The 24,955-nt window shown below is 46.9% G+C and overlaps 1 protein-coding gene across 2 annotated transcripts in view; it reads right to left on the bottom strand.

Moving 5' to 3' along the window:
- LOC147123563 (coiled-coil domain-containing protein 68-like) overlaps positions 1 to 24,955 on the bottom strand; it is a 151,668-nt gene that overhangs the window by 111,607 nt on the left and 15,106 nt on the right. Inside the window, exons 2-4 of one of the 2 annotated variants that reach the window (XM_085974677.1) lie at positions 17,601 to 17,744; positions 10,819 to 10,905; positions 6,579 to 6,728 (exon numbers count right to left, since the gene is read on the bottom strand). In XM_085974677.1, the coding sequence (XP_085830803.1) occupies positions 6,579 to 6,728; positions 10,819 to 10,905; positions 17,601 to 17,717 (354 nt within the window). In that variant the 5' untranslated portion in view covers positions 17,718 to 17,744. The remainder of the gene's footprint in view (positions 1 to 6,578; positions 6,729 to 10,818; positions 10,906 to 17,600; positions 17,745 to 24,955) is intronic. The other variant, XM_085974685.1, reaches the window with a different exon arrangement.

Raw genomic sequence — 24,955 nt, 5'->3', positions numbered from 1 at the left:
ATCTGGCTGAGAATGCTGGTAACAATGGTTTGCCATGTGCTGGCCATCCCTTCACTGTCAAGTCGTAGACCCGAGACAGTGTCGGGTCATTTCGGGTCTCTCTCTCAATACCCGCATTGGTGACTGGTAAGCATTCGATGATGGTTGAGTGAAATATCTCGACAGGGTCAACTGCCGGTGCCTCTTCCGCTGTAGGTAGTGGCAGGTGCGACAGCCCATCAGCATTTCCATGTTGCTTTGTACCTTTGAATTCAATATCATATTGATGTGCTCATAGGAAAAGGGACCATCTCTGAAGCCTCTGCGCCGTCATTACCGGAACACCCTTCTTAGGGTTGAAAATGGAAACCAACGGCTGGTGATCTGTCAGCAGCGTAAACTTTTGGCCTTGCAGGTAATGGTTAAATTTCTTAACTCCCCACACGAGGCTGAGAGCCTCCCTATCTATCTGAGCATAGTTGCGCTCAGCGGAGGTCAATGAGCTGGATGCGAAAGCGACTGGCCTTTCCGAGCCATCTGGAAACTTATGTGAGAGCACTGCCCCGATACCATATGGAGAAGCATCACAAGCTAAGCGAATAGGCAGCGTTGGGTTAAAGTGAGCCAACACTTCCTTAGAGGTGATCAGTGCCTTGCTCTTTTGAAAAGCCCGCTTACAATCATCGCTCCACTTCCATGGTATTCCTGTTTGCAAAAGAGTGTTTAGCGGGTGTAACACTGTGGATAAATTTGGAAGAAACTTGTGATAATAGTTAACCAACCCGAGGAACGACCTCAACTGGGATACATTTTCCGGTGCTGGAGCTTTGACAACAGCTTCGATCTTGTCAGGTGACTTATGGAGCCCCTCCTGGTCAATGACGTGGCCGCAGTACGAGATTCGCTTTTGAAAGAACTCGCATTTCTGGCGATTAGCTCTTAGCCCATATTCTTTCAATCTGATGAGCACCCGCTCCAAATTCGCGAGGTGATCATTATCGTTATCTCCTGTAATCAGGATGTCATCCAGGTAGCATTGTGTGCCTGGGATTCCCTGCAATACCTGCTCCATGGCCCTTTGCCAAATCGCTGGAGCCGATGCCACTCCAAAAACCAGCCTATTATACCGATATAAGCCCTTATGTGTGTTGATCGTGAGATACTGTCGTGACGCTTCATCAACTTCCATCTGTAGGTACGCCTGCGCCAGGTCTATCTTGGTGAAGTGCTTCCCGCCAGACAGCGAAGCGAAGATATCTTCAATCCGCGGAAGTGGATATTGCACCGTGTGAAGAACTGGATTAACAGTGATCTTGAAATCGCCACAGATGCGAACCTTCCCAGGTTCCCCCGGCTTGTTGCTCAACGAACGCTTCATGACAGGAACAATGGGTGTAGCCCATTCGCTCCAGTCCACCTTGGACAGTACCCCTGAACATTCTAGCCCTTCCAGCTCTGCTTCCACAGCAGGTCGTATCGCATAAGGCACTGGTCTGGCTTTGAAAAATTTTGGGTTTGCATGTTCTTCAACCTTGATGGTTGCCGTAATTCCTTTCAGTGTTCCAAGTCCCTGATGGAACACCTCCTTAGCATTGTCTAAGATTTTGGGCAGTCGTTTAGGTTTGACGTCGTCCTCCTTACAGGCATCCACAGTCAGTGCTTGTATGGAATGCCAGTCCAAATTTATTCTCCGGATCCATTCCCGTCCCAGTAGTGGCGGACCTCCATCAGGTAACACATACAAGTCCATTTTCTGACTTTCTTTATCATTGTAGACCACATTTACTTCTATCTTTCCTTTGGGGTATACTATTTGCCCCGTGTATGTTTTCAATACAATCTCCGTATCCCTCAGGGGAATGTGCAAGAATAACCTTTTGTAATCTTGCTTATTCATGACCGTTAATGCCGGCCCTGTGTCCAATTCCATCTTCACTTGAACTCCTGCTATCCGGAGCATGACCCAAATAGTTTGGTGGTCTGCTGTGTTACCCACATTATGTATTTTCAGACAACCCAGTTCCTTACTGCTGGAATCTGAATCCGTCTTCTGTTCATCCGAACTGTTCTCTGTCACCTTGTGTACTTTTTTGTACTTCTCCTGCGGTGACTTTTTGCTGCTGGTCTTCTTTCCTGACCAGCATACTCTCGCTATGTGACCAAGTTTGCCACATTGCCTGCATTCTTTGTCTTTGAACCAGCACTGGTTCTGGTCATGCGTTGTCCTTCCGCAACGATAGCACTTTACTGCGTCCAATGCCATTTCATTGGTGCTGAATTCCAGTGGCCTTTGCTGTATCTCTGCAGCGCCCCATGCTGCTCGATCGGGCTTACCCGCCGCTGTCGTAGAAGGGATGATCACTGCCTGTTGCTGATGTTGGACTTCGTGGCCAGAAAACCAACCCGGGTTCCCGATGGCCTCCCGTGCGATGCAGTGCTCAGCAGGATGTTGAGGGCAGATGCCCTTTTTTGACACCCGTTTCTGAGGACGAAGCTTCCTTGGATGCAAAACTGCCGCTAGGTACGATCAGACTCGTCGCCACTGTTGAGTCTGTGTTTACAAGTGCAGTTATACTGAATAACAGGACACAGACTACAGAAGTAAGTAAACAGGTCTTTAGTGATTGAGGGTCAGGGCAGAACTGAGGTACACTTTGGTCCGCAGGGTTTATATACCGGTGTGGTCACCACCGGTACTACAATGTACAGGAGCCGTTAAAAAGTAGTCCATCACCTTAAGGTATCCTCTTAAGGTAGTACAGGTTACATACACTACAATGTGCATAATGGTATCATTACCCATTTTTAATATAACATTTCTAAATCATCTCTTTACTCTCCCACAGGTCCATCAAGTGCCTCCCCCCACCCACCCTCTGGCCACCCCCCAAGCAGACCCAAGCACATCCAGCACCAGCGCAGATACGTACACCTCGGTGGGTCCTATGCAAGATGGAGTAGTGTTGTCACCTGGTGTCTCACACCTTACAAGTGAGCAAGAGCAGATGGTGGAGACAGGGACAGCAGTGGAGACTCCTCGCTGGAGGGCACAGGACGCTCCCAGCTCTGCTCAGCTGCAAGCAGATGCTGAGCCTCGGGTGTCATCAAGATAGAGTTCAACAATTTCAGACCATAACCTCTGCCCCTATCTTTTTTTGTCCATTTATTTATGGCAGCTGTCTTTCATTCTGCCATTGCCATTTACACTTCATCTAGAGCCATCTTTTGTTTCTTAACTTGTCCCATTACCATCTCCTTTTGCCTTGCACCATCATCCCTTTTGTCTTTTAATCTCTCCTGCCTTCCAGCCTATCACAGTCCCTCCCTTTGTTCTTTCCTCCCCTCCTCCCTTTCCCTGCCCCTGCACTTGCTTAAAAACCTGTTCCATCTCCAGCTTTTTCCAGTTCTGACGAAGGGTCATCAACCTGAAACGTTAACTCTGTTTCTCTCTCCACAGATGCTGCCTGACCTGCTGAGTATTTCCAGCATTTTCTGTTTTTATTTGAGATAGAGGGTAATCCTGGAGGGGCAGCAAGAAACGCAGAGGGCTCTGGCAGGTTTTGCAACTGCAATGTCTGCAAATGTCTAGAGAATGGAGGAGTCCATCTCCAACACCATGTCGCAGGAGATGGCAATGATATGCTCTTCCATGGAAAGGATGGCCACCTGCATGGAGCAGCTGATGTGCCACTCACATGAGCACATGCTAGCTATGGAGAATAGATGGCAGATGCTCATAGACCTCCTCCCAAGGGGGGATCTAAATGTAGACTTGGGTCCTCATGGCCCCACTGCTGTGCAGCAAGGTGCTCTCCAGCTCCTTGCTAGCAGGGAAGTGTAGGTGGCCCATGAGAGGGATGATGGTGAGAGGGGAGAGGGAAGTGGGGGCTCCTCTCAAAGTGCTCCCACTTCTCCCCCGTTGCCTCGCTCCCCCTCAGTCAGAGCCCCAGATGCTTCCTCAGATCACGATGGCCGAGTCTGCTCCTGCACAGTCACAGGTGGAGCAAATTTTGGCGGGGCCCTCTCAGGCTCCAAAACCCAGAGGACATCCGTTAAAAGTGTCAAAGCTTTCGCAGCAGGGAAGTGAGCAGCCTGCCTCTACCTCTGCTGAAGCCACAGGGGGTGCACCTCGTAGAAGTTCACAAACACTCCTGGGTGATGATGGGGTGCCCTAATGGCCACATGTGTGCAGTCAATGATGCCCTGCACCCGTGGGAAGCCAGCCAGAGCGGCAAAGCCAAGTGTCCACTCAGTAACACTGGCTTCATCAGTGGCAAAGTTGACATAATTGGCTGACTTGTCAAACATGTCATCAGTCACCTGGGTGATGCATCTGTGGCCGGACGACTGTGAGATCCCGCAAATATCTGCTGCAGATCCCTGGAAGGAGCCTGAGGCGAAGAAGTTGAGGGCGGTGGTGACTTTGACAGCCACTGGTAAGGCATGTCCACCAGGTCCTCTGGGTTGCAGGTCTTGCACTAGCAAGCTGCAAATGTCTGTGACAACATGATGCGATAGCCTGAGCCTCCTTTGGCACTGCTGCTCAGTCATGTTGAGGAAGCTCATTTTCTGCCTGTATACCCTGTGTTGGGGGTATCGTCTCCAGTGCGCTGCAGCCCTGCGCTGATGCCCTCTGTCCTGTGCAGCATCAGGTCATTGAGGAGAAGGTTGGTGGTGTTGTTGCTGCTGCTGCTGGTGTGCCTGGTGCTACTGCTGGTGGGGCTCATCTTGGTCTGATTCTGAGGACCAAGGTGAGACAGTATAAGTGGCACCCATGCTGATGTAATAGATGGCAGGTCAAGAAGAGATCAGAGGACCAATCTGTCAATGCTGTGAAAGTTACTAGCAATGTGGTGAGAGTGGCTTCCAAGGTTGCAGAAAAGGCTTGCAAACACTAGACACCTAAATCTGTGCTCAAAATGGAGTCAGCGAGAGCCTTTTCCTTAGGCAAGTAAGCAGGTGTCATGTGGGAGTATTTATTTGGATTTCCATGCTCTGCACTAATGACCTCGCTCAATGGCCACTGAGCTTCCACCTCAGGTTGACAGTCGTGGTTCCCGAGCTGCGTGCTTCCCGTGGTCATCCAGTAAAAATGAAAAGGTCTGGTTAAAATCCCTGTTAAGGGTCTCACAACAGTGATTTAATGAGCTTAATTAGGTCACCCACCTCTGCAGTTCGTGTCCGTGAAGCGCTGGCAAATGCGCCCCAGTTAAATGCGCGAGGAGGCGGGATGACGGCAGGTTCCCGACGCACTCACAATTTCTGCAACATTTATTGCTGGCCCGCCTCCAAACTCGCACGCACGGCAGTGGGGAAAATCCGGCCACTGTTTCTATTTCAGATTTTAAAATATGTATGGTTTTCGTTTTATCTTTACTTAAGAATGGAAATTTGACAGAAACTGCTTCAGGCCCTTAGCAATGAGTCCAAAGCATTTAATGTCATAACTTTCAAAACAAAGTCGTACTGCAAATACTTAGTACATTGATTTCTAAGAGCACACTGCAAATTTGAATAAGATTGCCGTTAAAATAGTTATAATAAAAATGTCTTGTAAGGAAGACATATAAAAGTATAAAAGTAAGGAAGTCCTGTTACAACTGTACAGGGCGTTGGTGAGACCACACCTGGAGTACTGCGTACAGTTTTGGTCTCCTTATTTAAGGAAGGATATACTTGCATTGGAGGCAGTTCAAAGAAGGTTCACGAGGTTGATTCTGGAGTTGAAAGGGTTGTCTTATGAAGAAAGGTTGAGTAGGTTGGGCCTATACTCATTGGAGTTTAGAAAAATGAGAGGGGATCTTATTGAAACATATAAGATCCTGAAGGGGCTTGACAGGGTAGATGCAGAGAGGATGTTTCCCCTGGTGGGGGAATCTAGAACTAGGGGGCATAATTTCAGAATAAGGGGGCACCCTTTTAAATCGGATATGAGGAGGAATTTCTTCTCTCAGAGGGTCGTGAATCTTTGGAATTCTCTACCACCGAGAGCTGTGGAAGCTGGTCATTGAATATATTTAAGGTGGAGATAGACAGATTTTTGAACGATAAGGGAGTCAAGGGTTATGGGGAGCAGGCAGGGAAGTGGAGTTGAGGCCAAGATCAGAACAGCCATAATCTTATTGAATGGCGGAGCAGGCTCGAGGGGTCAAATGACCTACTCCTGCTCCTACGTCTTATGTTCTTATGTTCTTATGTAAGACCTACATTTATTTAGCACGTTATCATATCTCAGAAGTGTCTCACATACAATAAATTACTTTCAGGTATAGTGACATTTAAAGTATAGCAGACATGCAACCATTTCTCACACAAAAGGATTCCTCTAACAAGTAGTGAAGTTAATCTGTTTTTTTGGTGATGTTGTTTAGGGGAGGAATGTTGACCATGATAGTAAGAGAACTATGACATCTTTAACTCCCTAAATAGGCAGACAAGGCCTCAGTTTAACATCCCATCCATGGAACAGCACCTCCAACAATGCAGCACTCCTTCAGTATTGCACAGAAGTATCAATTTAGATTATGTGCTCCAGAACTGCAGTGGTCTTGGCTTCCCACTGCAACACAACCTTCGTCACAATGATTAATACTCCATACCTTTGTTGATAGTTCCTGGTTTTCCCATTGAATAGCACAAAGCTGGATATCCTTTTCTTTGATCTGCTCCAGGATCTGGCGATACTTGGAACAGAGCTCGGCCACACATGGCTCAGATTCATTAACTTCAGGTGATTCTGTCAATGGTCCCTATAAAACAACACATATAATATAAATTATGCTGCCCAGAGGCTGCCACTGATGGATATAAATGACTTCTCTGAGACTCCTTCTCAACAGTCCCAGCATAAGATAGTCACACAAGAATATTCTGTGACAATCCATATGCAAATGGTACCTGATTGAACAGAAAGTTTTTGAAGGAGCCACTTAAAGAAAAAAGCAGGCCTATATTACCTTAAGGTTCTGTGGAATCTACCCCATTTGTATTTGGGGTAGATTTCATAGGACCAGAGCAACAGAAAAATGACTGCATATGTATGAGTTTGCATGTGCACGGTTGAAGATGGTGTATTCTCAGAATAAGAGTTGAGGTAGAATATCAGCCATGATTTTATTGAATGGCAGAGCAGGCTCGAAGGGCCGAATGGCCAACTCCTGCTCCTATTTCTTATGTTCATATTTCTTATGTATACAGGCCAATGATTGGGAAACTACATTGTTTCCCAGTATAAGCAGGCTGAGCACTGAGGTAAATCAGGATTAAGAATAGATTGACTTTATCATAGAACCAGCAGTGCAAAACCTTCTAAACTCCCAACAATTTTCAGAACTATTTTACCAGGCTGAATACTTCAAGCTCAGATCTTAGTTAAGGTATGAATCTCCCAGTGTTCAATCACACCCGTGTAACTTTGTAGATGTATAAGAATCTTACATCATGTAAACAATTACATGTACATGGAAATATATTTGGAGCAATTAGATTGTTTCATGGAATATCAGAATGCAGCATTACAATTAGCCATCATTTTACAAATATGCCATGGGATACTAAAGTACAAAAGCACAGCACATTTCTTCAAAATTCCTCTCTTGACTATTTTAATAGCGGTATTAACTCAATTATTTTAAATAGTTAAATGGCTCCGCTAAAATAGAAGAGGGAAGAATTTCAAGTGAATGCGTTAAGTGCTCATTCGTTAATCTTCCAATTTCTATCAAAACTATTTAATAACTGAAGTAGATAACTGAGCAACTGTTACCAAAACAGCTAGTGGTATTACCAGAATCACAGTGCTGAAACAATATAAAGAAACTCCTGATGGATAATAACAAAGTGTACAATGTTAGGTAAATAACGAATGCATCACTCAGGGTGCACTTTTCATCAGACGGTATCAATCAGCGAGTCAAACAATGTTTTTGTACAGTCACACTCTGCAATGTGTTCCAAAGCACTTCATCAACACAAAGTTTTGATATAATAATTAGGCTAGTTATATTGTAGTTTCAATGAAAAAGAAAGACTCCCATTTATATAGCGCCTTTCTCAACCGCAGGACATCCCAAAGTACTTTACAGCCAATGAAGTACTTTTGAAATGTAGTCACAGCAAAGTCCCACAAACAGCAATATGATAATGACCAGATAATCTGTTTTAGTGGTGTTGGTTGAGAGAGCCACTCTCGTGCTCCTCTTCAAACTAGTGCCATGGGATCTTTTACGTCTACATGAGAAGGCCTTAGTTTAATGCTTCATCTGAAAGACAGTGCCTTCGACAGTGCGGCACGTTCTCAGTGCTACACTGGAATGTCAGCCTAGATTTTGTGCTCAAGTCCCTGGAGTGGACCCACAACCTTCTGACTCAGAGGCCAGGGTGCTACCTCCTGAGCTAAGGCTAACAACTTTGAACAGATTTTTGTGTTGCCTCAATGAACAAAGTACAACATAACTGTGGTTAGAAGTTACTGATCTAAATGCAATGTAAAGTTTTGCAAGAGGTGTGAAAACATAGTATTAGATATTATTTACAGCACAGAAACAGGCCATTCGGCCCAACAGGTCTATGCTGGTGTTTATGCTCCACACAAGCCTCCTTCCACCGTTCTTCATCTAACCCCATTAACATATCCTTCTATTCCTTTCTCCTCATGTGTTTATCTAGCTTCCCCTTAAATGCATCTATGCTATTCACCTCAACTACACCTTGTGGTAGCGAGTTCCACATTCTAACTATTCTCTGGGTAAAGAAGTTTCACCAAATTTCCCTGTTGGATTTATTATTGACTATCTTATATTTATGGCCCCTAGTTCTGTTCTCTCAAGCAAGTGGAAACATCTTCTCTATATCTACCCTATCAAACCCTTTCATAATCTTAAAGACCTCTATCAGTCACCCCTCAGTCTTCTCTTTTCTAGAGAAAAGAGCCCCAGCCTGTTCATTCTTTCCAGATAGGTATAACCTCTCAGTTCTGATATCATTGTAGTAAACATAGAAACATAGAAGATAGGAGCAGGGGTAGGCCATTCGGCCCCTCGAGCCTGATCTGCCATTTAATGAGATCATGGCTGATCATCCAAATTCAGTACCCTGTCCCTGCTTTCTCCCCATATCCCTTGATCCCTTTAGCCTTAAGAAATATATCTAACTCCTTCTTGAATATATTTAATGAATTGGCCTCAACTGCTTTGTGTGGTAGAGAATTCCACAGGTTCACCACTCTCTGGGTGAAGAAATTCCTCCTCATCTCAGTCCTAAATGACTTACCCCTTATCTTTAGACTGTGACCCCTGGTTCTGGACTCCCCCGCCATCGGAAACATCCTTCCTGCATCTAGTCTGTCTAGTCCTGTTAGAATTTTATAAGTTTCAATGAGATCCCCTCTCATTCTTCTAAACTCTAGTGAATATAAGCCTAATCGACCCAATCTCTCCTCATACGTCATTCCTGCCATCCCAGGTATCAGTCTGGTGAATCTTCGCTGCACTCCCTCCATGGCAAGAACATCCTTCCTCAGATAAAGTGATAAAGCGACCAAAACTGCACACAATACTCAAGGTGTGGTCTCACCAAGGCCCTGTACAACTGCAGCAAGACATCCTTGCTCCTGTACTCGAATCCTCTCGCTATGAAGGCCGATATACCATTTGTCTTCTTAACCGCCTGCTGCACCTGCATGCTTACCTTCAGCGACTGGTGCACAAGGACTCCCAGGTCTCGTTGCACTTCCCCTTTTCCCAATCTATTGCCGTTCAGAGAATAATTTGTCTTCCTGTTTTTGCCATGAAGTGGATAACCTCGCATTTATCCACATTATACTGCATTTGCAAGGTATTGAATTTGGATGATCAGCCATGATCTCATTAAATGGTGGAACAGGCTCGAGGGGCCAAATGGCCTACTCCTGCTCCTATCATCTATGTTTCTATGTTTCCTCCACACATAAAATCTTCCCCCTTTCTCGCCTGATAATGCTGATTCTTGCTGGTGCTAGCAATCCTTTATTTCCCTCCATTACAACAATGACTAGACGTCAAAAGCACTTTGTTGGCTAGGAAGCGCTTTGGGATGTCCTTATGTCGTGAAAGGCTATATAAATGCAAGTTATTTCTTTCGTTCTTCAATAACTTGAACAAGTGATCATTCTTCATCCAAAGGGCTAGAACATGGGTAATGGCAGATTATTCGACTTTGAGGGGTATTAACAGCCAAACCTGATGTGTCCTCAAGCAAAGTCCACAGGCACACGCACCCTTTAAATTTCAAGCCCCTGCCATCAGCTCTAGCAGCACTGCATACCAGTGTTTTACTGGCATCCAGTGTTGCTAGAGCTGAGGGAAGGGGCTTGAAATTTAAACAATCCTCCCCAGTGCATGCAGTCAATTATGAGGAAACTGACACACTTTCCTCCACCAACAGATTTGGTCAGTCGGCTTCAAGGCCCTGCACTTCCCGTTACCCAGGTGGCAACTGGCACCTTTAAGTGACAGGGCCCCACTGGTGTAACTATTATCCTCTCCCACACCATGGCACGCTCCCTGGCACAGGTGGAAACACCACCGGGGGCATGCCACAATAATTAGCATACGGCTGGGATGTAGGCACAAAGCCTGCCCCATCAGCCAGCCTGGCAAAGGAAAAAAATCCTGCCCTGCTGGACTTGAAGGCCCAGTCCTAAGCCCAATTACCCACGAGTGATCAGGTGAGCTGAAAATGTTTTGTATAAAAAATTAACCCACTGGTAATAGTTTACAGTTGACAACACTTACTATAGAGATTCACTCTCCATTAGTGGAAGTAAAATCAAACAAATGCAAGGAATGCAGCTCAGAATACCTTCATTTCTTGAGTTAGTTGGCTGTCAGTCACTCCATCCTCATCCCCAAACATCTGTTGTCGTACTCTCTGCAACGTAATTCGCATCTAGATAGACAGAAATTTTAGAGAGATCAAAGTCTCAACAACTGACACCTCTGACTCAGCCTGTTCATAAATTGAGCTCCAGGTTTGTCTAGGGGCCTTTGCCTTGACCAAGCCCCAGGCCTTCACTTAATAAATCTCTCTTCTCTTAGGCAGTCCCTCGGAACTGAGGATGACTTGCTTCCACATTAAAAATGAGTTCTCAGGTGACTGATGAGTCCAATGCGGGACCTACAGTCTCTGTCACAGGTGCGGCAGACGGTGGTTGAAGGGGCGGGTGGGTGGGGTGCTTGGGTTGACGTGCGCTCCTTGCACTTCTTCAATCAAATCAAATCAAATCAACTTTTATTGTCATTGTTAGTGCACAAGTGCAGTACAACGAAATGTAGGCTTGCGGCTCCCGAGAGTGTACATTTAGATTAAGACAATTGAACATTCAACATACTTTTGGCTTGTAATACATTAACATAAACATAACCATAATAAAGTGCATTGGCAGATGTGCAGGCTTTAGAGTTTATTTGTGGAGTTCAGTAGGATGACAGCCCTGGGAAAGAAGCTGTTCCTAAATCTGGTCGTACGGGTGCGAATGCATCTGTAGCATCTCCCAGATGGCAGGAGGGCGAACAGACTGTGGCTGGGGTGGGTAGGGTCTTTGATGATGGACCGTGACCTCCGTAAACAGCATTTCTGGTATATGTGCTCTATGGTCGGTAGCCGGGTGCCGGTAATGCGTTGGGCAGTTTTGACTACCCGCTTCAGGGCTTTCCGGTCATAGTAGCTACAGCTGCCATACCATACTGTGATACAGTTTGTCAGGATGCTCTCTATTGTGCAGCGGTAAAAGTTAGAGAGGATCAGGGGTGACAGGTTACATCCCTTCAGCCTCCTTAGGAAATATAGGCGCTGCTGGGCCTTCTTCACCAGAGAGGAGGTATTGAGGGACCAGGAGAGGTCTTCCGTGATGTGGACTCCGAGGAACTTAAAGCTGTCCACCCTTTCCACCACAGCCCCATTGATGTGGATGGGGGTGTGACTTCCGCCTTTAGACTTCCTGAAGTCCACAATGATTTCTTTGGTTTTCTTGATGTTAAGGGCCAGGTTGTTATCGGTTGGCTTCTGCTTGCTCCCGGCGAAGAGACTCGAGATGTTCGGCACCTTCCCAGATGCTTCTCCTCCACTTTGTGCGGTCTTGGTCCAGGGATTCCCAGGTGTCGGTGGGGATGTTACACCTTTTCAAGGAGGCTTTGAGGATGTCCTTGAAGCGTTTCCTCTTCCCACCTGGGGCTCTCTTGCTGTGTTGGAGCTCCAAGTAGAGCGCTTGTTTTGGGAGTCTCGTACCGGGCATGCGGATAATGTGACCCATCCATCGGAGCTGATCGAGCGTGGTCAAAGCTTTGATGCTAGGGATATTGGCCTGAGCGAGAACACTGACGTTGGTGCGCCTATCCTGCCAATGGATTGGCAGGATCTTGTGAAGGCAGCGTTGGTGGTACCTCTCCAGTACTTTGAGGTGCCTGCTGTACATGGTCCATGTCTCTGAGGCATACAGCAGGGCGGGTATCACTGCTGCTCTGTAAACCATGAGCTTAGTGCCGGGTTTGAGGTCCTGGTTTTCAAACACTGTCTTCCTCAGGCGACCGAAGGCTGCACTTGCACACTGAAGGCAGTGTTGGACTTTGTCATCGATGTCTACCCTTGTTAACAGTAGGCTCCCGAGGTATGGAAAGTGGTCCACGTTGTCCAAGGCCTTGTCGTGGATCTTGATAATTGGGCGGCAGTACTGTGTGGCGCGGGCAGGTTGGCAGAGGATCTTTGTCTTACGGATGTTTAGTGTAAGGCCCATGCTCTCGTATGCTTCGGTGAAGGTGTTGATGAAAGTTTGGAGTTCGACCTCCGAGTGAGCGCAGATGCAAGCGTCGTCTGCATACTGTAATTCAATGACAGAGGATGGGACGACCTTGGATCTGGACTGGAGGCGACGAAGGTTGAACAGTTTCCCATTTGTTCTGTAAATTAGCTCCACTCCAGCAGGGAGCTTACTGAGGGTGAGATGGAGCATTGCAGCAAGGAAGATCGAGAAGAGCATTGGTGCGATGACACAGCCTTGCTTGACCCCGGTCCATACGTGAATTGGGTCTGTGGTGGAACCGTTGGTCAGGATCACGGCTTGAATGTCGTCGTGAAGCAGGTGGAGGATGGTGACAAACTTTTGAGGGCAGCCGAATTTGAGGAGGACACTCCATAATCCCTCACGGTTGACAGTGTCGAAGGCCTTTGTGAGATCAAAGAAGGCCATGTAATAAATACTTTGGTTAGAACTAGCGGATCTCCTGTGGCAATACACTGTTTTATAACGCAGGAGTACCATACCCTGTATTGAACAATGCATTATTCTGCAATAAGCTGTATTTAACATCGCCTTTCCTTTTAAGGCAAGAAAATGTAATAAGTATTCACACCTTGAGATTATCCAGATTTCAATTGTTGTTTGGTCAGGAAACGTTGCTGATTGGAATATGCTTGTCGGTTCAATATTGCAACGGAGAAGCACCCATAAATGTAAGTTGTTTTGCATCTGTATCAAAGTATTCACCCTAGAAATTGGACCCTTCAGCACCGGTTTATTTTGGGTAAAAAGTGGGCGCTGAAGGGTCCAATATGGCCTACAATGTGTGCATACTCTGAGCCGGGAGAGAACCGCATGCCAAATCTGTTAGGGTGCCCGCCTAAAACTAGTGTTAGGCCCGTTGCCTATGAAAATGGAGGACCTAATGCCCATTTCAGGCCCCTTTAGGAAATTGGATTGGGACTGACTGTAGCATGTTGCGGTAAGTTTTCTCTGGATAAAGCAGGCAAACCAGCGGTCCTTAAAGAGAGGCAGCCACCAAAAAGGTATGCAAAGGAGTGCTCCTCCTGGGTCCACGTTGAAACTGCGGACTGCTCCCAGCCACTGCTTGCCCCCTTTCTGATCTCCCCGCCGAATATCCACCCCAATCTCCACCCCCGCCCTGAACTTACTGTAGGCCCGATGCCGATGGCCCCACTGGCTGACGTTCCATAGAAACATAGAAACATTGTAGGCCATTCAGCCCCTCGAGCCTGTTCTGCCATTTAATGAGATCATGGCTGATCATCCAAATTCAGTACCCTGTCCCTGCTTTCTCCCCATATCCCTTGATCCCTTTAGCCTTAAGAAATATATCTAACTCCTTTTTGAATATATTTAATAAGTTGGCCTCAACTGCCTTCTGTGGTAGAGAATTCCACAGGTTCACCACTCTCTGGGTGAAGAAATTCCTCCTCATCTCAGTCTTAAATGGCTTACCCCTTATCCTTAGATTGTGACCCCTGGTTCTGGACTCCCCCGCCATCGGGAACATCTTTCCTGCATCTAGGCTGTCTAGTCCTGTTAGAATTTTATAAGTTTCAATGAGATCCCCTCTCATTCTTCTAAATTCTACTGAATATAAGCCTAATCAACTCAATCTCTCTTCATACGTCATTCCTGCCATCCCAGGTATCAGTCTGGTGAATCTTCGCTGCACTTCCTCCATGGCAAGAACATCCTTCCCCAGAAAAGGCGACCAAAACTGCACAAAATACTCCAGATGTGGTCTCACCAAGGCCCTATACAACTGCAGCAAGACATCTTTGCTCCTGTACTCGAATCCTCTCACTATGAAGGCCAACATACCATTTGCCTTCTTAACCGCCTGCTGCACCTGCATGCTTACCTTCAGCGACTGGTGCACAAGGACACCCAGGTCTCGTTGCATTTCCACTTTTCCCAATCTATTGCCGTTCAGATAATAATCTGTCTTCCTGTTTTTGCCACCAAAGTGGATAACCTCACATTTATCCACATTATACTGCATCTGCCATGCTTCTGCCCAATCACCATACCTGCACAAATCACACTGGAATTTCTCTGCATCCTCCTCACAGCACACACGCCCACCCAGCTTTATGTCGTCTGCAAACTTGGAGATATTACATCTAGTTCCCTCATTAATATATATTGTGAATAGCTGGGGTCCTAGCACCGATCCCTGCGGTAACCCACTAGTCACTGCCTGCCGCTTGGAAAAAGACCCGTTTATTCCAACTCTTTGCTTCCTGTCTGCCAACCAGTTCTCTATCCACGTCAGTACCTTACCCCATGTGCTTCAACTTTGCACGCCAATCTCTTATGCGGGACCTTATTGAAAGCCTTCTGAAAGGCCAAATACACCACATCCACTGGTTCTTCCTTATCTATTCTACCAGTTACATCCTCAAAAAATTCCAGTAGATTAGTCAAGCATGATTTACCTTTTGTAAATCCATGTTGACTTTGTCCGATCCTGTCACTGTTTTCCAAGTGCTCTGCTATTACATCTTTTATAATGGACTCTAGCATTTTCCCCACTACTGATGTCAGGCTTACCGGTCTATAATTCCCCATTTTCTCTCTACCACCTTTTTTCAATAGTGGGGTTACATTAGCTACCCTCCAATTCATGGGAACTATTCCAGAGTCTATAGAATTTTGGAAGATGCATCTACTATTTCTAGGGCCACTTCCTTAAATAGCCGAGTATGTAGATTATCAGGCCCTGGGGATTTCTCGGCCTTCAATCCCGTCAATTTTCCTAACACCATTTCCCTACAAATACTGATTTCATTCAATTCCTCCCTCTCCTTAGACCCTATGTTCCCCGAAATCTCTGGAAGGTTATTTGTGTCCTCCTTTATGAAGACAGAACCAAAGTATGTATTTAATTGGTCTGCGATTTCTTTGTTCCCCATTATAAATTCCCTGATTCTGACTGCAAGGGACCTACACCTGACTTCACCAATCTTTTTCTCTTCACATATCTATCGACGCTTTTACAGTCAGTTTTTATGTTCCCTGCCAGCTTACTCTCATATTCTATTTCCCCCCTCTTAATTAATCCCTTTGTCCTCCTTTGCTGAATCCCAAACTGCTCCCAATCCTCAGGTTTGCTGCTTTTTCTGGGCAATTTATATGTCCTCTCCTTGGATCTTATGCTATCCCTAATTTCCCTTGTTAGCCACGGTTGAGTCACCTTTTTTGTTTTATTTTTATGCCAAACAGGGATGAACAAATTCTGTAGTTCATCCATGCGATCTTTAAATGTTTGCCATTGCCTATCCACCGTCAACCCTTTAAGTAACGTTCCTCAATCCATCCTAGCCAACTCACGCCTCATACCATCGTAGTTTCCTTTATTTAAATTCAGGACCCTAGTCTCTGAGTCAACTACTTCACTCTCCATCTTAATGAAGAATTCTATCATATTATGATTGCTCCTCCCCAAGGGGTTACGGGGATAGGGTGGGATATGTGTTGGTGTAGGGGTTACGGGGATCGGGTGGGACATGTGTCGGTGCAGGCTCGATGGGCCGAAATGGCCTCTATCTGTACTGTGAGGTTTCTGTGATTTGATTTCTGTGAAGGGGCCTCGCACAACAAGATTGCTAATTAATCCTTTCTCATTACATAATACCCAGCCTAAGATGGCTTGATCTCTAGTTTGTTCCTCGACATATTGATCCAGGAAACCATCCCGTATACACTCTAGGAATTCCTCCTCCACAGTATTGTTACTAATTTGGTTAGCCCAATCTATATGTAGATTAAAGTCACCCATGATAACTGCTGTGCCCTTATTGCACGCATCTCTAATTTTCCATTTAATGCCATCCCCAACCTCAGCATTACTGTTTGGGGGTCTGTATACAACTCCTACTAATGTTTTTTGCTCCTTGGTATATCTCAGCTCTACCCATACAGATTCCACATCATCAGAGCTAATATCCTTCCTTACAATTGTTTTAATCTCCTCTTTAACCAGCAATGCTACCCCACCTCCTTTTCCTTTTTTCCTGTCCTTCCTGAATATTGAATACCCCTGGATGTTGAATTCCCAGCCTTGGTCACCCTGGAGCCATGTCTCCGTAATTCCAATTGCATCATATCCGTTTACATCTATTTGCACGAGCTAATTCATCCACCTTATTACGAATGCTCCTCACATTAAGACACAAAGCCTTCAGGCTTGTTTTTTTTGACACTCTTAGTCCTTTTAGAATTATTAGTTACTGTAGCCCTGTTTGAATTACACCCTTGATTTCTCTGCCTTCCACTTTTGCTTTTCTCCTTCCTGTCTTTTGTTTCTATCCTTGCTTCCCTTTCCTCTGTCTCCCTGCACAGGTTCCCAGTCCCCTGCCATTTTAGTTTAAACCCTCCCCAACAGCACTAGCAAACACTCCCCCTAGGATATCGGTCCCAGTCCCGCCCAGGTGCAAACCATCCAGTTTGTACTGGTCCCACCTCCCCCAGAACCGCTTCCAATGTCCCAGGAATTTGAATCCCTTCCCCTTGCATCATTCCTCTAGCCACATATTCATCTGAAATATCCTTCTATTTCTAGTTCCTCCTCTTTGCGACTGGTGCACTGCCTCTTGGGGTACACTAGCACCCCAGCGTGCTGGTCGTGTCCTGATGACGCAAGAAGACCAATTTTGCTTGGTATTCTTACACATCAGTTTCAGCATGGCAGTCATTGCCAGTGCTACGTGAATTAAACAAGTAAACCATCATGGGAGCAACAAATGTATGTTTTAAGTGACGATAAGAGTACATTAGTCAGTAATTCAGTGCAAAGTAGTCATCAGGATTATTGTTTCACCTTTTTTATGTATTCTGTCTCTTCTTGGATTTGTTTAGTGGTGGATCCATAAAACAGATCTTTTTCTTCTTCTTCATGCCTGTTGTTTTCCCATGCCCTATGCTCAGTGCAATACATTGTAGGTGCAATAACGATGTAACCTTTCTGGCAACAAAGAAAAGAAAAATGGTATTAGATGTTTCCTTAATTAGTTTTGTTGTTTGATAAACCTTAATAGCACTCTTGTGTTTGTTCAGATTAATATGAATTATCTTCTCCTACAGTGAACGTTCAGTTCAGATCTTATTGGTAGCCGGTTCTAACTATAGATCTTGTTCCATTACTGAAATACCTTGCAGCCTATGTTTTTTTTTATTTGTTCAAGGGGTGGGTGGGTGTCGCTGGCAAGGCCAGCATTTATTGCCCATCCCTAATTGCCCTTGAGAAGGTGGTGGTGAGCCGCTTCCTTGAACCGCTGCAGTCCGTGTGGTGAAGATACTCCCACAGTGCTGTTAGGGAGGGCGTTCCAGGATTTTGACCCAGCAACAACGAAGGATCAGCGATATACTTTCAAGTCAGGATGGTGTGTAACTTGGAGGGAAACTTGGAGGTGGTGGTGTTCCCTTGCGCCTGCTGCCCTTGTCCTTCTAGGTGATAGAGGTCGTGGGTTTGGGAGGTGCTGCCGAAGAAGACTTGGCGAGTTGCTGTAGTGCATCTTGTGGATGGTACACACTGCCGGTGGTGGAGGGAGTGAATGTTTAAGGTGGTGGATGGGGTGCCAATAAAGTGGGCTGCTTTGTCCTGGATGGTGTCGAGCTTCTTGAGTGTGGTTGGAGCTGCACTCATCCAGGCAAGCGGAGAGTATCTATCACACTCCTGACTTGTGTCTTATAGATGGTGGAAAGGCTTTGGGGAGTCAGGAGGTGAGACAGTCACCGCAGAATACCCAGCCTCTAACCTGCTCTTGTTGCCACACTATTTATGTGGCTGGTCCAGTTAAGTTTCTGGTCAATGGTGACCCCCAGGATGTTGTTGGTGGGGGATTCGGCTATTGTAATGCCGTTGAATGTCAAGGGGCGGTGGTTAGACTCTCACTTGTTGCAGATAGTCATTGCCTGGCACTTGTGTGGCATGAATTTTACTTGCCACTTATCAGCCCAAGCCTGAATGTCATCCAAGTCTTGTTGCATGCGGGTGTGGACTGCTTCATTATCTGAGGGGTTGTGAATGGCACTGAACACTGTGTTATCATCAATGAACATCCCCACTTCTGACCTTATGATGGAGGGAAAGTCGTTGATGAAGCAGCTGAAGATGGTTGGGCCTAGGACAGTGCCCTGAGAAACTCCTGCAGTGATGTCCTGGGGCTGTGATGATAAACCTCCAACCACCTAGATCTGTTCTGAATCTATCCCATATAGCATGGTGGTAGTGCCACACAATGGAGGGTGCCCTCAGTGTGAAGACAGGACTTTGTCTTCGCAATAACTGTGCAGTGGTCACTGCTACCAATACTGTCATGGACAGATGCATCTGTGACAGGTAAATTGGTGAGGACGAGGTCAAGTAGGTTTTTCCCTCGTGTTGGCTCTCTCACCACCTGTCGCAGGCCCAGTCTGGCAGCTATGTCCTTCAGGACTCGGCCACCTTGGTCATTAGTGGTGCTACCGAGCCACTCTTGGTGATGGACATTGAAGTCCCCCACCCAGAGTACATTCTGTGCCCTTGCTACTCTCAGTGCTTCTTCCAAGTGGTGTTCAACATGGAGCAGTACTGATTCATCAGCTGAGGGAAGGTGGTAGGTGGTAATCAGCAGGAAGTTTCCTTACTCATGCTTTACCTGAAGCCAGGAGAGTACATGGGGTCCGGAGTCAATGTTGAGGACTCCCAGGGCCACTCCCTCCTGACTGTATACCACTGTGCTGCCACCTCTGGTGGGTCTGTCCTGCTGGTGGGACAGGACATACCCAGGAATGGTGATGGAGGAGTCTAGGACATGACTGAAGGTATGATTCTGTGAGGATGACTATGTCAGGCTGTTGCTTGACTAGTCTGTGGGACAGCTCTCCCAATTTTGGCACAAGTCCTGTAAGGTTTCAAAATTTCTGCACAACCCCAGAACAGAAGGAAAGCCATTTTAAAAAGGATTTTGGAACATCACAGAAGAAATCTTAAAAAAAAGGGATAAATGTATGGTTGGGCCTAACAGGAGATTTACATTTTTCCTATGTGTAAGAAGAAAAGATTTTGGACTGTTTTAAGGAGTTATTGGGTCAAAGGGATTTAAAATAAAATATCCCAGGAAGATTTGGCTGGCTTAAAAGGACATGTTCAGGCTTGCAAAAGGCTGGGACAAAGGGGAGGTGGGTTGGGCCCCTGAGTTTGGATATTGGACTGTCGAGGAATGTCCTGGGCCACCCCAGTTTTACATAATGACAATGAAACCTGTTTCCCGCTGAGAATTTCGCAGAGCCAGGCACATGAATAAACAGGACATGTCCCCAGCAATACAAAGGAAGGAACATTAGCCCTACAGGATACAACAAACAAACCACAGTCCAAAACCAATTAAAGAGATTGACAAACATTTTGCATTTTTTAAACTGGTTTCAAGGCAATCCCGAAACCAGTTAAAGGCCGATTAAGTTTAGATGGGCCATCCCCTAAACTCGTTAAGTTTGGATGGGCCATCCCCAAAGCTCGATAAAGTTTTAAAACACATTAAAAATAACGAGCCCGCCAAATTTAACAAAGAAACCTGAGATTTGGCGGTCAGATAAGCCAGGCCCCAAATTAGTATAATTGAGGCCTGCCTTTTCAGTTAGTCAGTTCGTCACGAGTTTGAATTCGGTTCGAGTCAGTTCAAGATCGGAGCAGTTCAAGTTCAGCCAACCAGCTCAAGAGAGAGATCATCATCGGAGACTTGAAGGAAGAAAGAAGAAACAGAGATCGCGGCAACCAAAGGCCTACAGAAACCAACAACCGCCAATATTACCACCAACCAGGTAATATTGGGCCACCGCGACCAACAAGGAACCAACCGCTGAAAACCTCATGAACCAAAGATTTGTTTCCACTCTACAGGCTAGTCTGACTTACCCCTAGGTAAGATTTGGACACAAAATACCCTAAAACTAGCCCTAACCAAAGAAAATCGGGTACTCACCTGATATATCCAACAGCGCGACTGACCGCATCTGCGGACAAACCCAAACTGAAGACCCAACACAGGTACAGTCTTCTACCACGTCCGTGGTATGGCAGACCCCAACCACCACAACTAAGGAGAACCCCAAAATCGTGAACCTCTACAGTCTGTCAAGAAAGTCATTTTGGTGAGCATTTCCTGGTCCTCTGGATTCCAGCCTAGCTAGTGTAGTGGGGTTGGGAGGTTAAGGGATTTTGTGTATTGTAATTCTCCCTCGCTTATTCCAAGTGTTCCCCACCCTTTTAAAGTATAAATGTTATTGTATTGTATATTTTTCTGTCTCAAAATAAAGATCCGAATTCTTTTGACTAACCCAGGTGTCTGTTGCAAGTTTATTACAACCCCCAAATAAGTCCAAAGTCTAGAACAAATGGGAGTGGGAGTGATTCGAACCACTCAAAGGAGTCAGAGGTGAAGCTGACAAACAACCCACATGCCACCCCTTACAGCATGGCGACCGTGGCAGGACTTTGGCAAAAGGGAGGTAATGCAATAGACCCTGTGCTGGATGAGAGAACAAAGATGGACGAGAGGATTTCCTCTTACGTTTTGAGAAGGTGAATATCACCAAGAAGTGGGTGACCAGTCTGTTGCGTGCTGGGTGTCCCATGGACGCTGCAGCCAAATGGACTGAGAGCAAGGATCATAAGAAGTCGGTAGAGAAGGCCATCTGGTTGGTCTGTGCCCTACGACAGATCCAGCTTTTAGACCAGCAGGTAAAAGCTTTGACAGCAGAGCTGCAGGAGGCAGCCAAACTGTCTCAGGCAAGAGCTTTAGCAGGGGAGGAACTATTGCAGGAATTACAAGCACAGAATCAAGAGAAATTGCAGCTAGTAGAGAAACACAGAAACAGGCATGAGTATTTTCGGTGTCAAGTCACCGAAGCAAAAGGGAATGAGCTGGTGCTGAAAGAGGAGAACGCTCGCCTAACCAGACAGTTAAGGGAACAGGAGGAGCAGTACAGGAATATAAAGGCAGCTTATCAAGTAGCAAGCACTAGGGATTTTGAAGCGGGAGATTACGGCCCCTGTCAAAAGCAGATCGACAGTTTAAAACTTGCTCTGTCCAGGGCAAAAGACATGGTATGCCTAGTAAGCCCGGGTGCAGCCCGGTAGACCTGGAAGTAGAAGTAGAAACTGTGCAGACGTCACCTGTGGTGCCGGGGAGCAACTCAGTTGGGCAGCAGGAGGGACAAGCAATCTGTAGGGAAGACAGGGAGGAATGCACACCACCGCCACCTGTGGCGCCGGGTTTTGACTCAGTTTGGCAGCAGGGAGAAGTGGGCAAACAATTGCAGGAAAGGTCGGAGCCGGGGCCGATGTGTCCGACTCGACAGCAAAAGTTTGGCCCACCCGGGGCTGGTGGGGGCCAGGGGCCCCATGAAAACCAGTTTGTGATTCCCCATGGGACCCAACAGCTTAGGGCTATGGTAAGCCACTTGAGCAAGCTCACACACAAGGGAGACCCCTCAGTCCACTTTATGGAAGTGGAACAAGCAGCAGGCATTAATGAGTGCGATGACTCAGAAATGGCCAAGATACTCCAGTTCACCTTGGATGGCAAGCTGTACCAGTCCCTCTCTGCTGAGTGCAAGAAGGGACAGGGAGGGTACGCTGCCCTCCGGGATCAAGTTCTGGAGGCGATGGGGATGAATGATGGTGGTCCGTTCGTCCGGGTGGAGAAGACTACTCAGTTAGCAGGGGAGACCCCACAGGCTTTCGCAGACAGGCTGTGGCCTGTGTACAGGAGTGCCTGTAATGGGGATCTCGACCGGGCTAACTTGAACCAGGATGAGCTGGCTCACTGGCTTCGAAGTCTGGTGGCAAATAGCTTGCCACGGATCAGAGCCAAGGCCGAGCTGTGGTTCGACCCAAAGGGCCCCCAAGTCACCGAGGAGACAGTGGTCAGACAACTGACCCGGGCTTACTGCAACGGTAGGGGGGCAGACAAACCACAGACTAAAGGGAAATTGCATGAGTTTAAACCCAGCCAGGGTAAGAAGGAATGGCACCAGGAAGGGGGTATCCCTTTCGATGTGAGGCGTAACTGCTTCGGGTGCGGGAAGAGTGGGCATTGGAGAAGGGACTGTAAAAATCCTTGGAAGGATAGTGCAGGAAAGAGTGCCCCAGCTCCTGCCCCAAAGGCAGAAACACAGGCCTCTTCCCCACAGTAGATTTGATAGTAGCTGCACTTCGAGTTTTGTTGGCTGGCCCAGGGAAGGTAGCCACAGCCACGAGTGCTTTAACTCCATCTGCCCCCCCCAGTTAACACAGACTTATGACTAGAGCCAGCGCAGCCTGTCTATCTGTGTCCCCTCAAGTACGATGTATGGAAAAGACCGCTTGTTAGGATGGAAGTGGAAAAGGAAAAAGGGATCTATCTGTTGGACACGGGAGCTTCAAGCACCATAGTCTACTCAGATAACCCCACTGCCTCACCTCTGTCTAACGGGGTCCCATACAGCTTAGTGGGGTTCACAGGTAACAAGCAGGTTGGCTCGTTCTCTAGCCCGCTGTCCATTCATTTAGGAGCACTCCACACCAAGTGGACTTGTTTTTTAATGAAGTGGGAGCAGGAAGGGAAGGGGATCCTGGGGGCTGATTTTATTATTGGCCACCGGATCCTAGTGGATCTTAGGAACCACTGTCTGTGGGGAGCATGCACCGGCAAAGAGAGTGAAGTGACAGTTATCCCAGGGAAACAGGGCAAAGGGACCCTGTGTACCCTAAAACCCAAGGAGGGTTACGACCTCAAGCAAATGGTCAGTAACATTCCGGTGGAGTACCAGGCATTTGTGCGAGCACACCTTGGTGCATTTGCCACTCACAAGCATGATTGTGGGAGGGTGAACGGGGTCGAAGTGAGTGTAGATGGGGACCCCATGACCCAACCACAAAAGCAGTATAATTTCCCCAAAGAGGCAGAGAAGGACATGGAAACGGCCATGACCTCTTTGGTCAAACCGGGGGTATTGAGACCAATAGCCACCCATGTAAACTCTCTGTTGCAGCCAGTTAGGAAACCGGACAACTCCTGGTGAGCCACGGTGGACTATCGGGTGCTCAATAGGAACATCCCTGCCTGTGCACCCGCGGTAGCAGCCGTCGCCGACCTCATAGGAAGTATTCCAGCCTCCGCGACCACCGTCACGGTGCTGGATATTTCCAATGGGATTTGGTCCATCCCTCTGCGGAGAGAGGACCAGTACAAGTTCGCCTTTACATTTAAGGGCCAACAGTACACCTGGAACTGCCTACCACAGGGGTTCCACAACAGCCCCAGCATCTTCCATCAGTGTATGGCAGATTGCTTAAAAGGCTTCAGCCGACCCCGACAGTTAGTCCAGTATGTGGATGACCTGCTCCTATTCACTGATGAAGGAGAGGAACATGGTCCACTACTGGCTGAACTGTTGGAGTTGCTGAAGCAGGAAGGTACAGTTTGGCCAAAAGGAAGTAAAGTTCCTAGGGCTGGCTGTACGAGCAGGAGAGAGGGCCATAGATAAAGCCAGAAGGGAAGCAGTACAGGAGTTACCAGCCCCCAGTACAGTGACAGGAGTGAGATCCTTTCTAGGGCTAACCGGGTACTGCAGGGACTTTATTGAAGACTATGCCACCACAGCAGCCCCTCTGCTCCGACTCCTACACAAGGGAGTGGAGTGGGTTTGGGATGAGGGTTGCGAGGCAGCATTTGTAAGCCTCAAGAAAAATCTGCAGACCGCACCAGCTCTAGGGGCAATAGATGGGGAGAAAGAGTTTTTCTTGGAGGTAGCAGCCAGCGGGGACAGTCTGAGTGCAGTGCTTCTCCAGGAGCGGCACAGTCAGCTGAGATCAGTGGTTTACTCCTCCAGGATACTCACAGAGGTAGAAAAGGGCTATTCCAACTGTGAGAAGCATCTCCTCGCCACTCACTGGGCTGTGAAAAGATCATTGATCTTCACAGGTGTTGTGTATGTACCTTTAAGAGAAGAACTGATTCTATACTGCAGTACCGGCAGTGACCACCCCTGTATATAAAGCCATAGCAGGCTTCTGTATTTCAGTCTTAATTTTCAGTACCTCATTCACAGCATTGCTGGCTGTGCAGCTGCAAGCAGAAGGAGAAGGAGCAGCCAGACTAGGAGAGTGGACTGAAGTGGTGGTCCCCTGACCAGGAAGAGGAGGAGAAT

Source organism: Somniosus microcephalus, chromosome 2, assembly GCF_052327205.1.
Source record: "Somniosus microcephalus isolate GS21.2 chromosome 2, FLI_Smic_1.0, whole genome shotgun sequence".
Lineage (NCBI taxonomy): Eukaryota > Metazoa > Chordata > Chondrichthyes > Squaliformes > Somniosidae > Somniosus > Somniosus microcephalus.
Note: the sequence above shows the minus strand (reverse complement) of the source record. Positions and strands in the feature narration are given on the sequence as shown.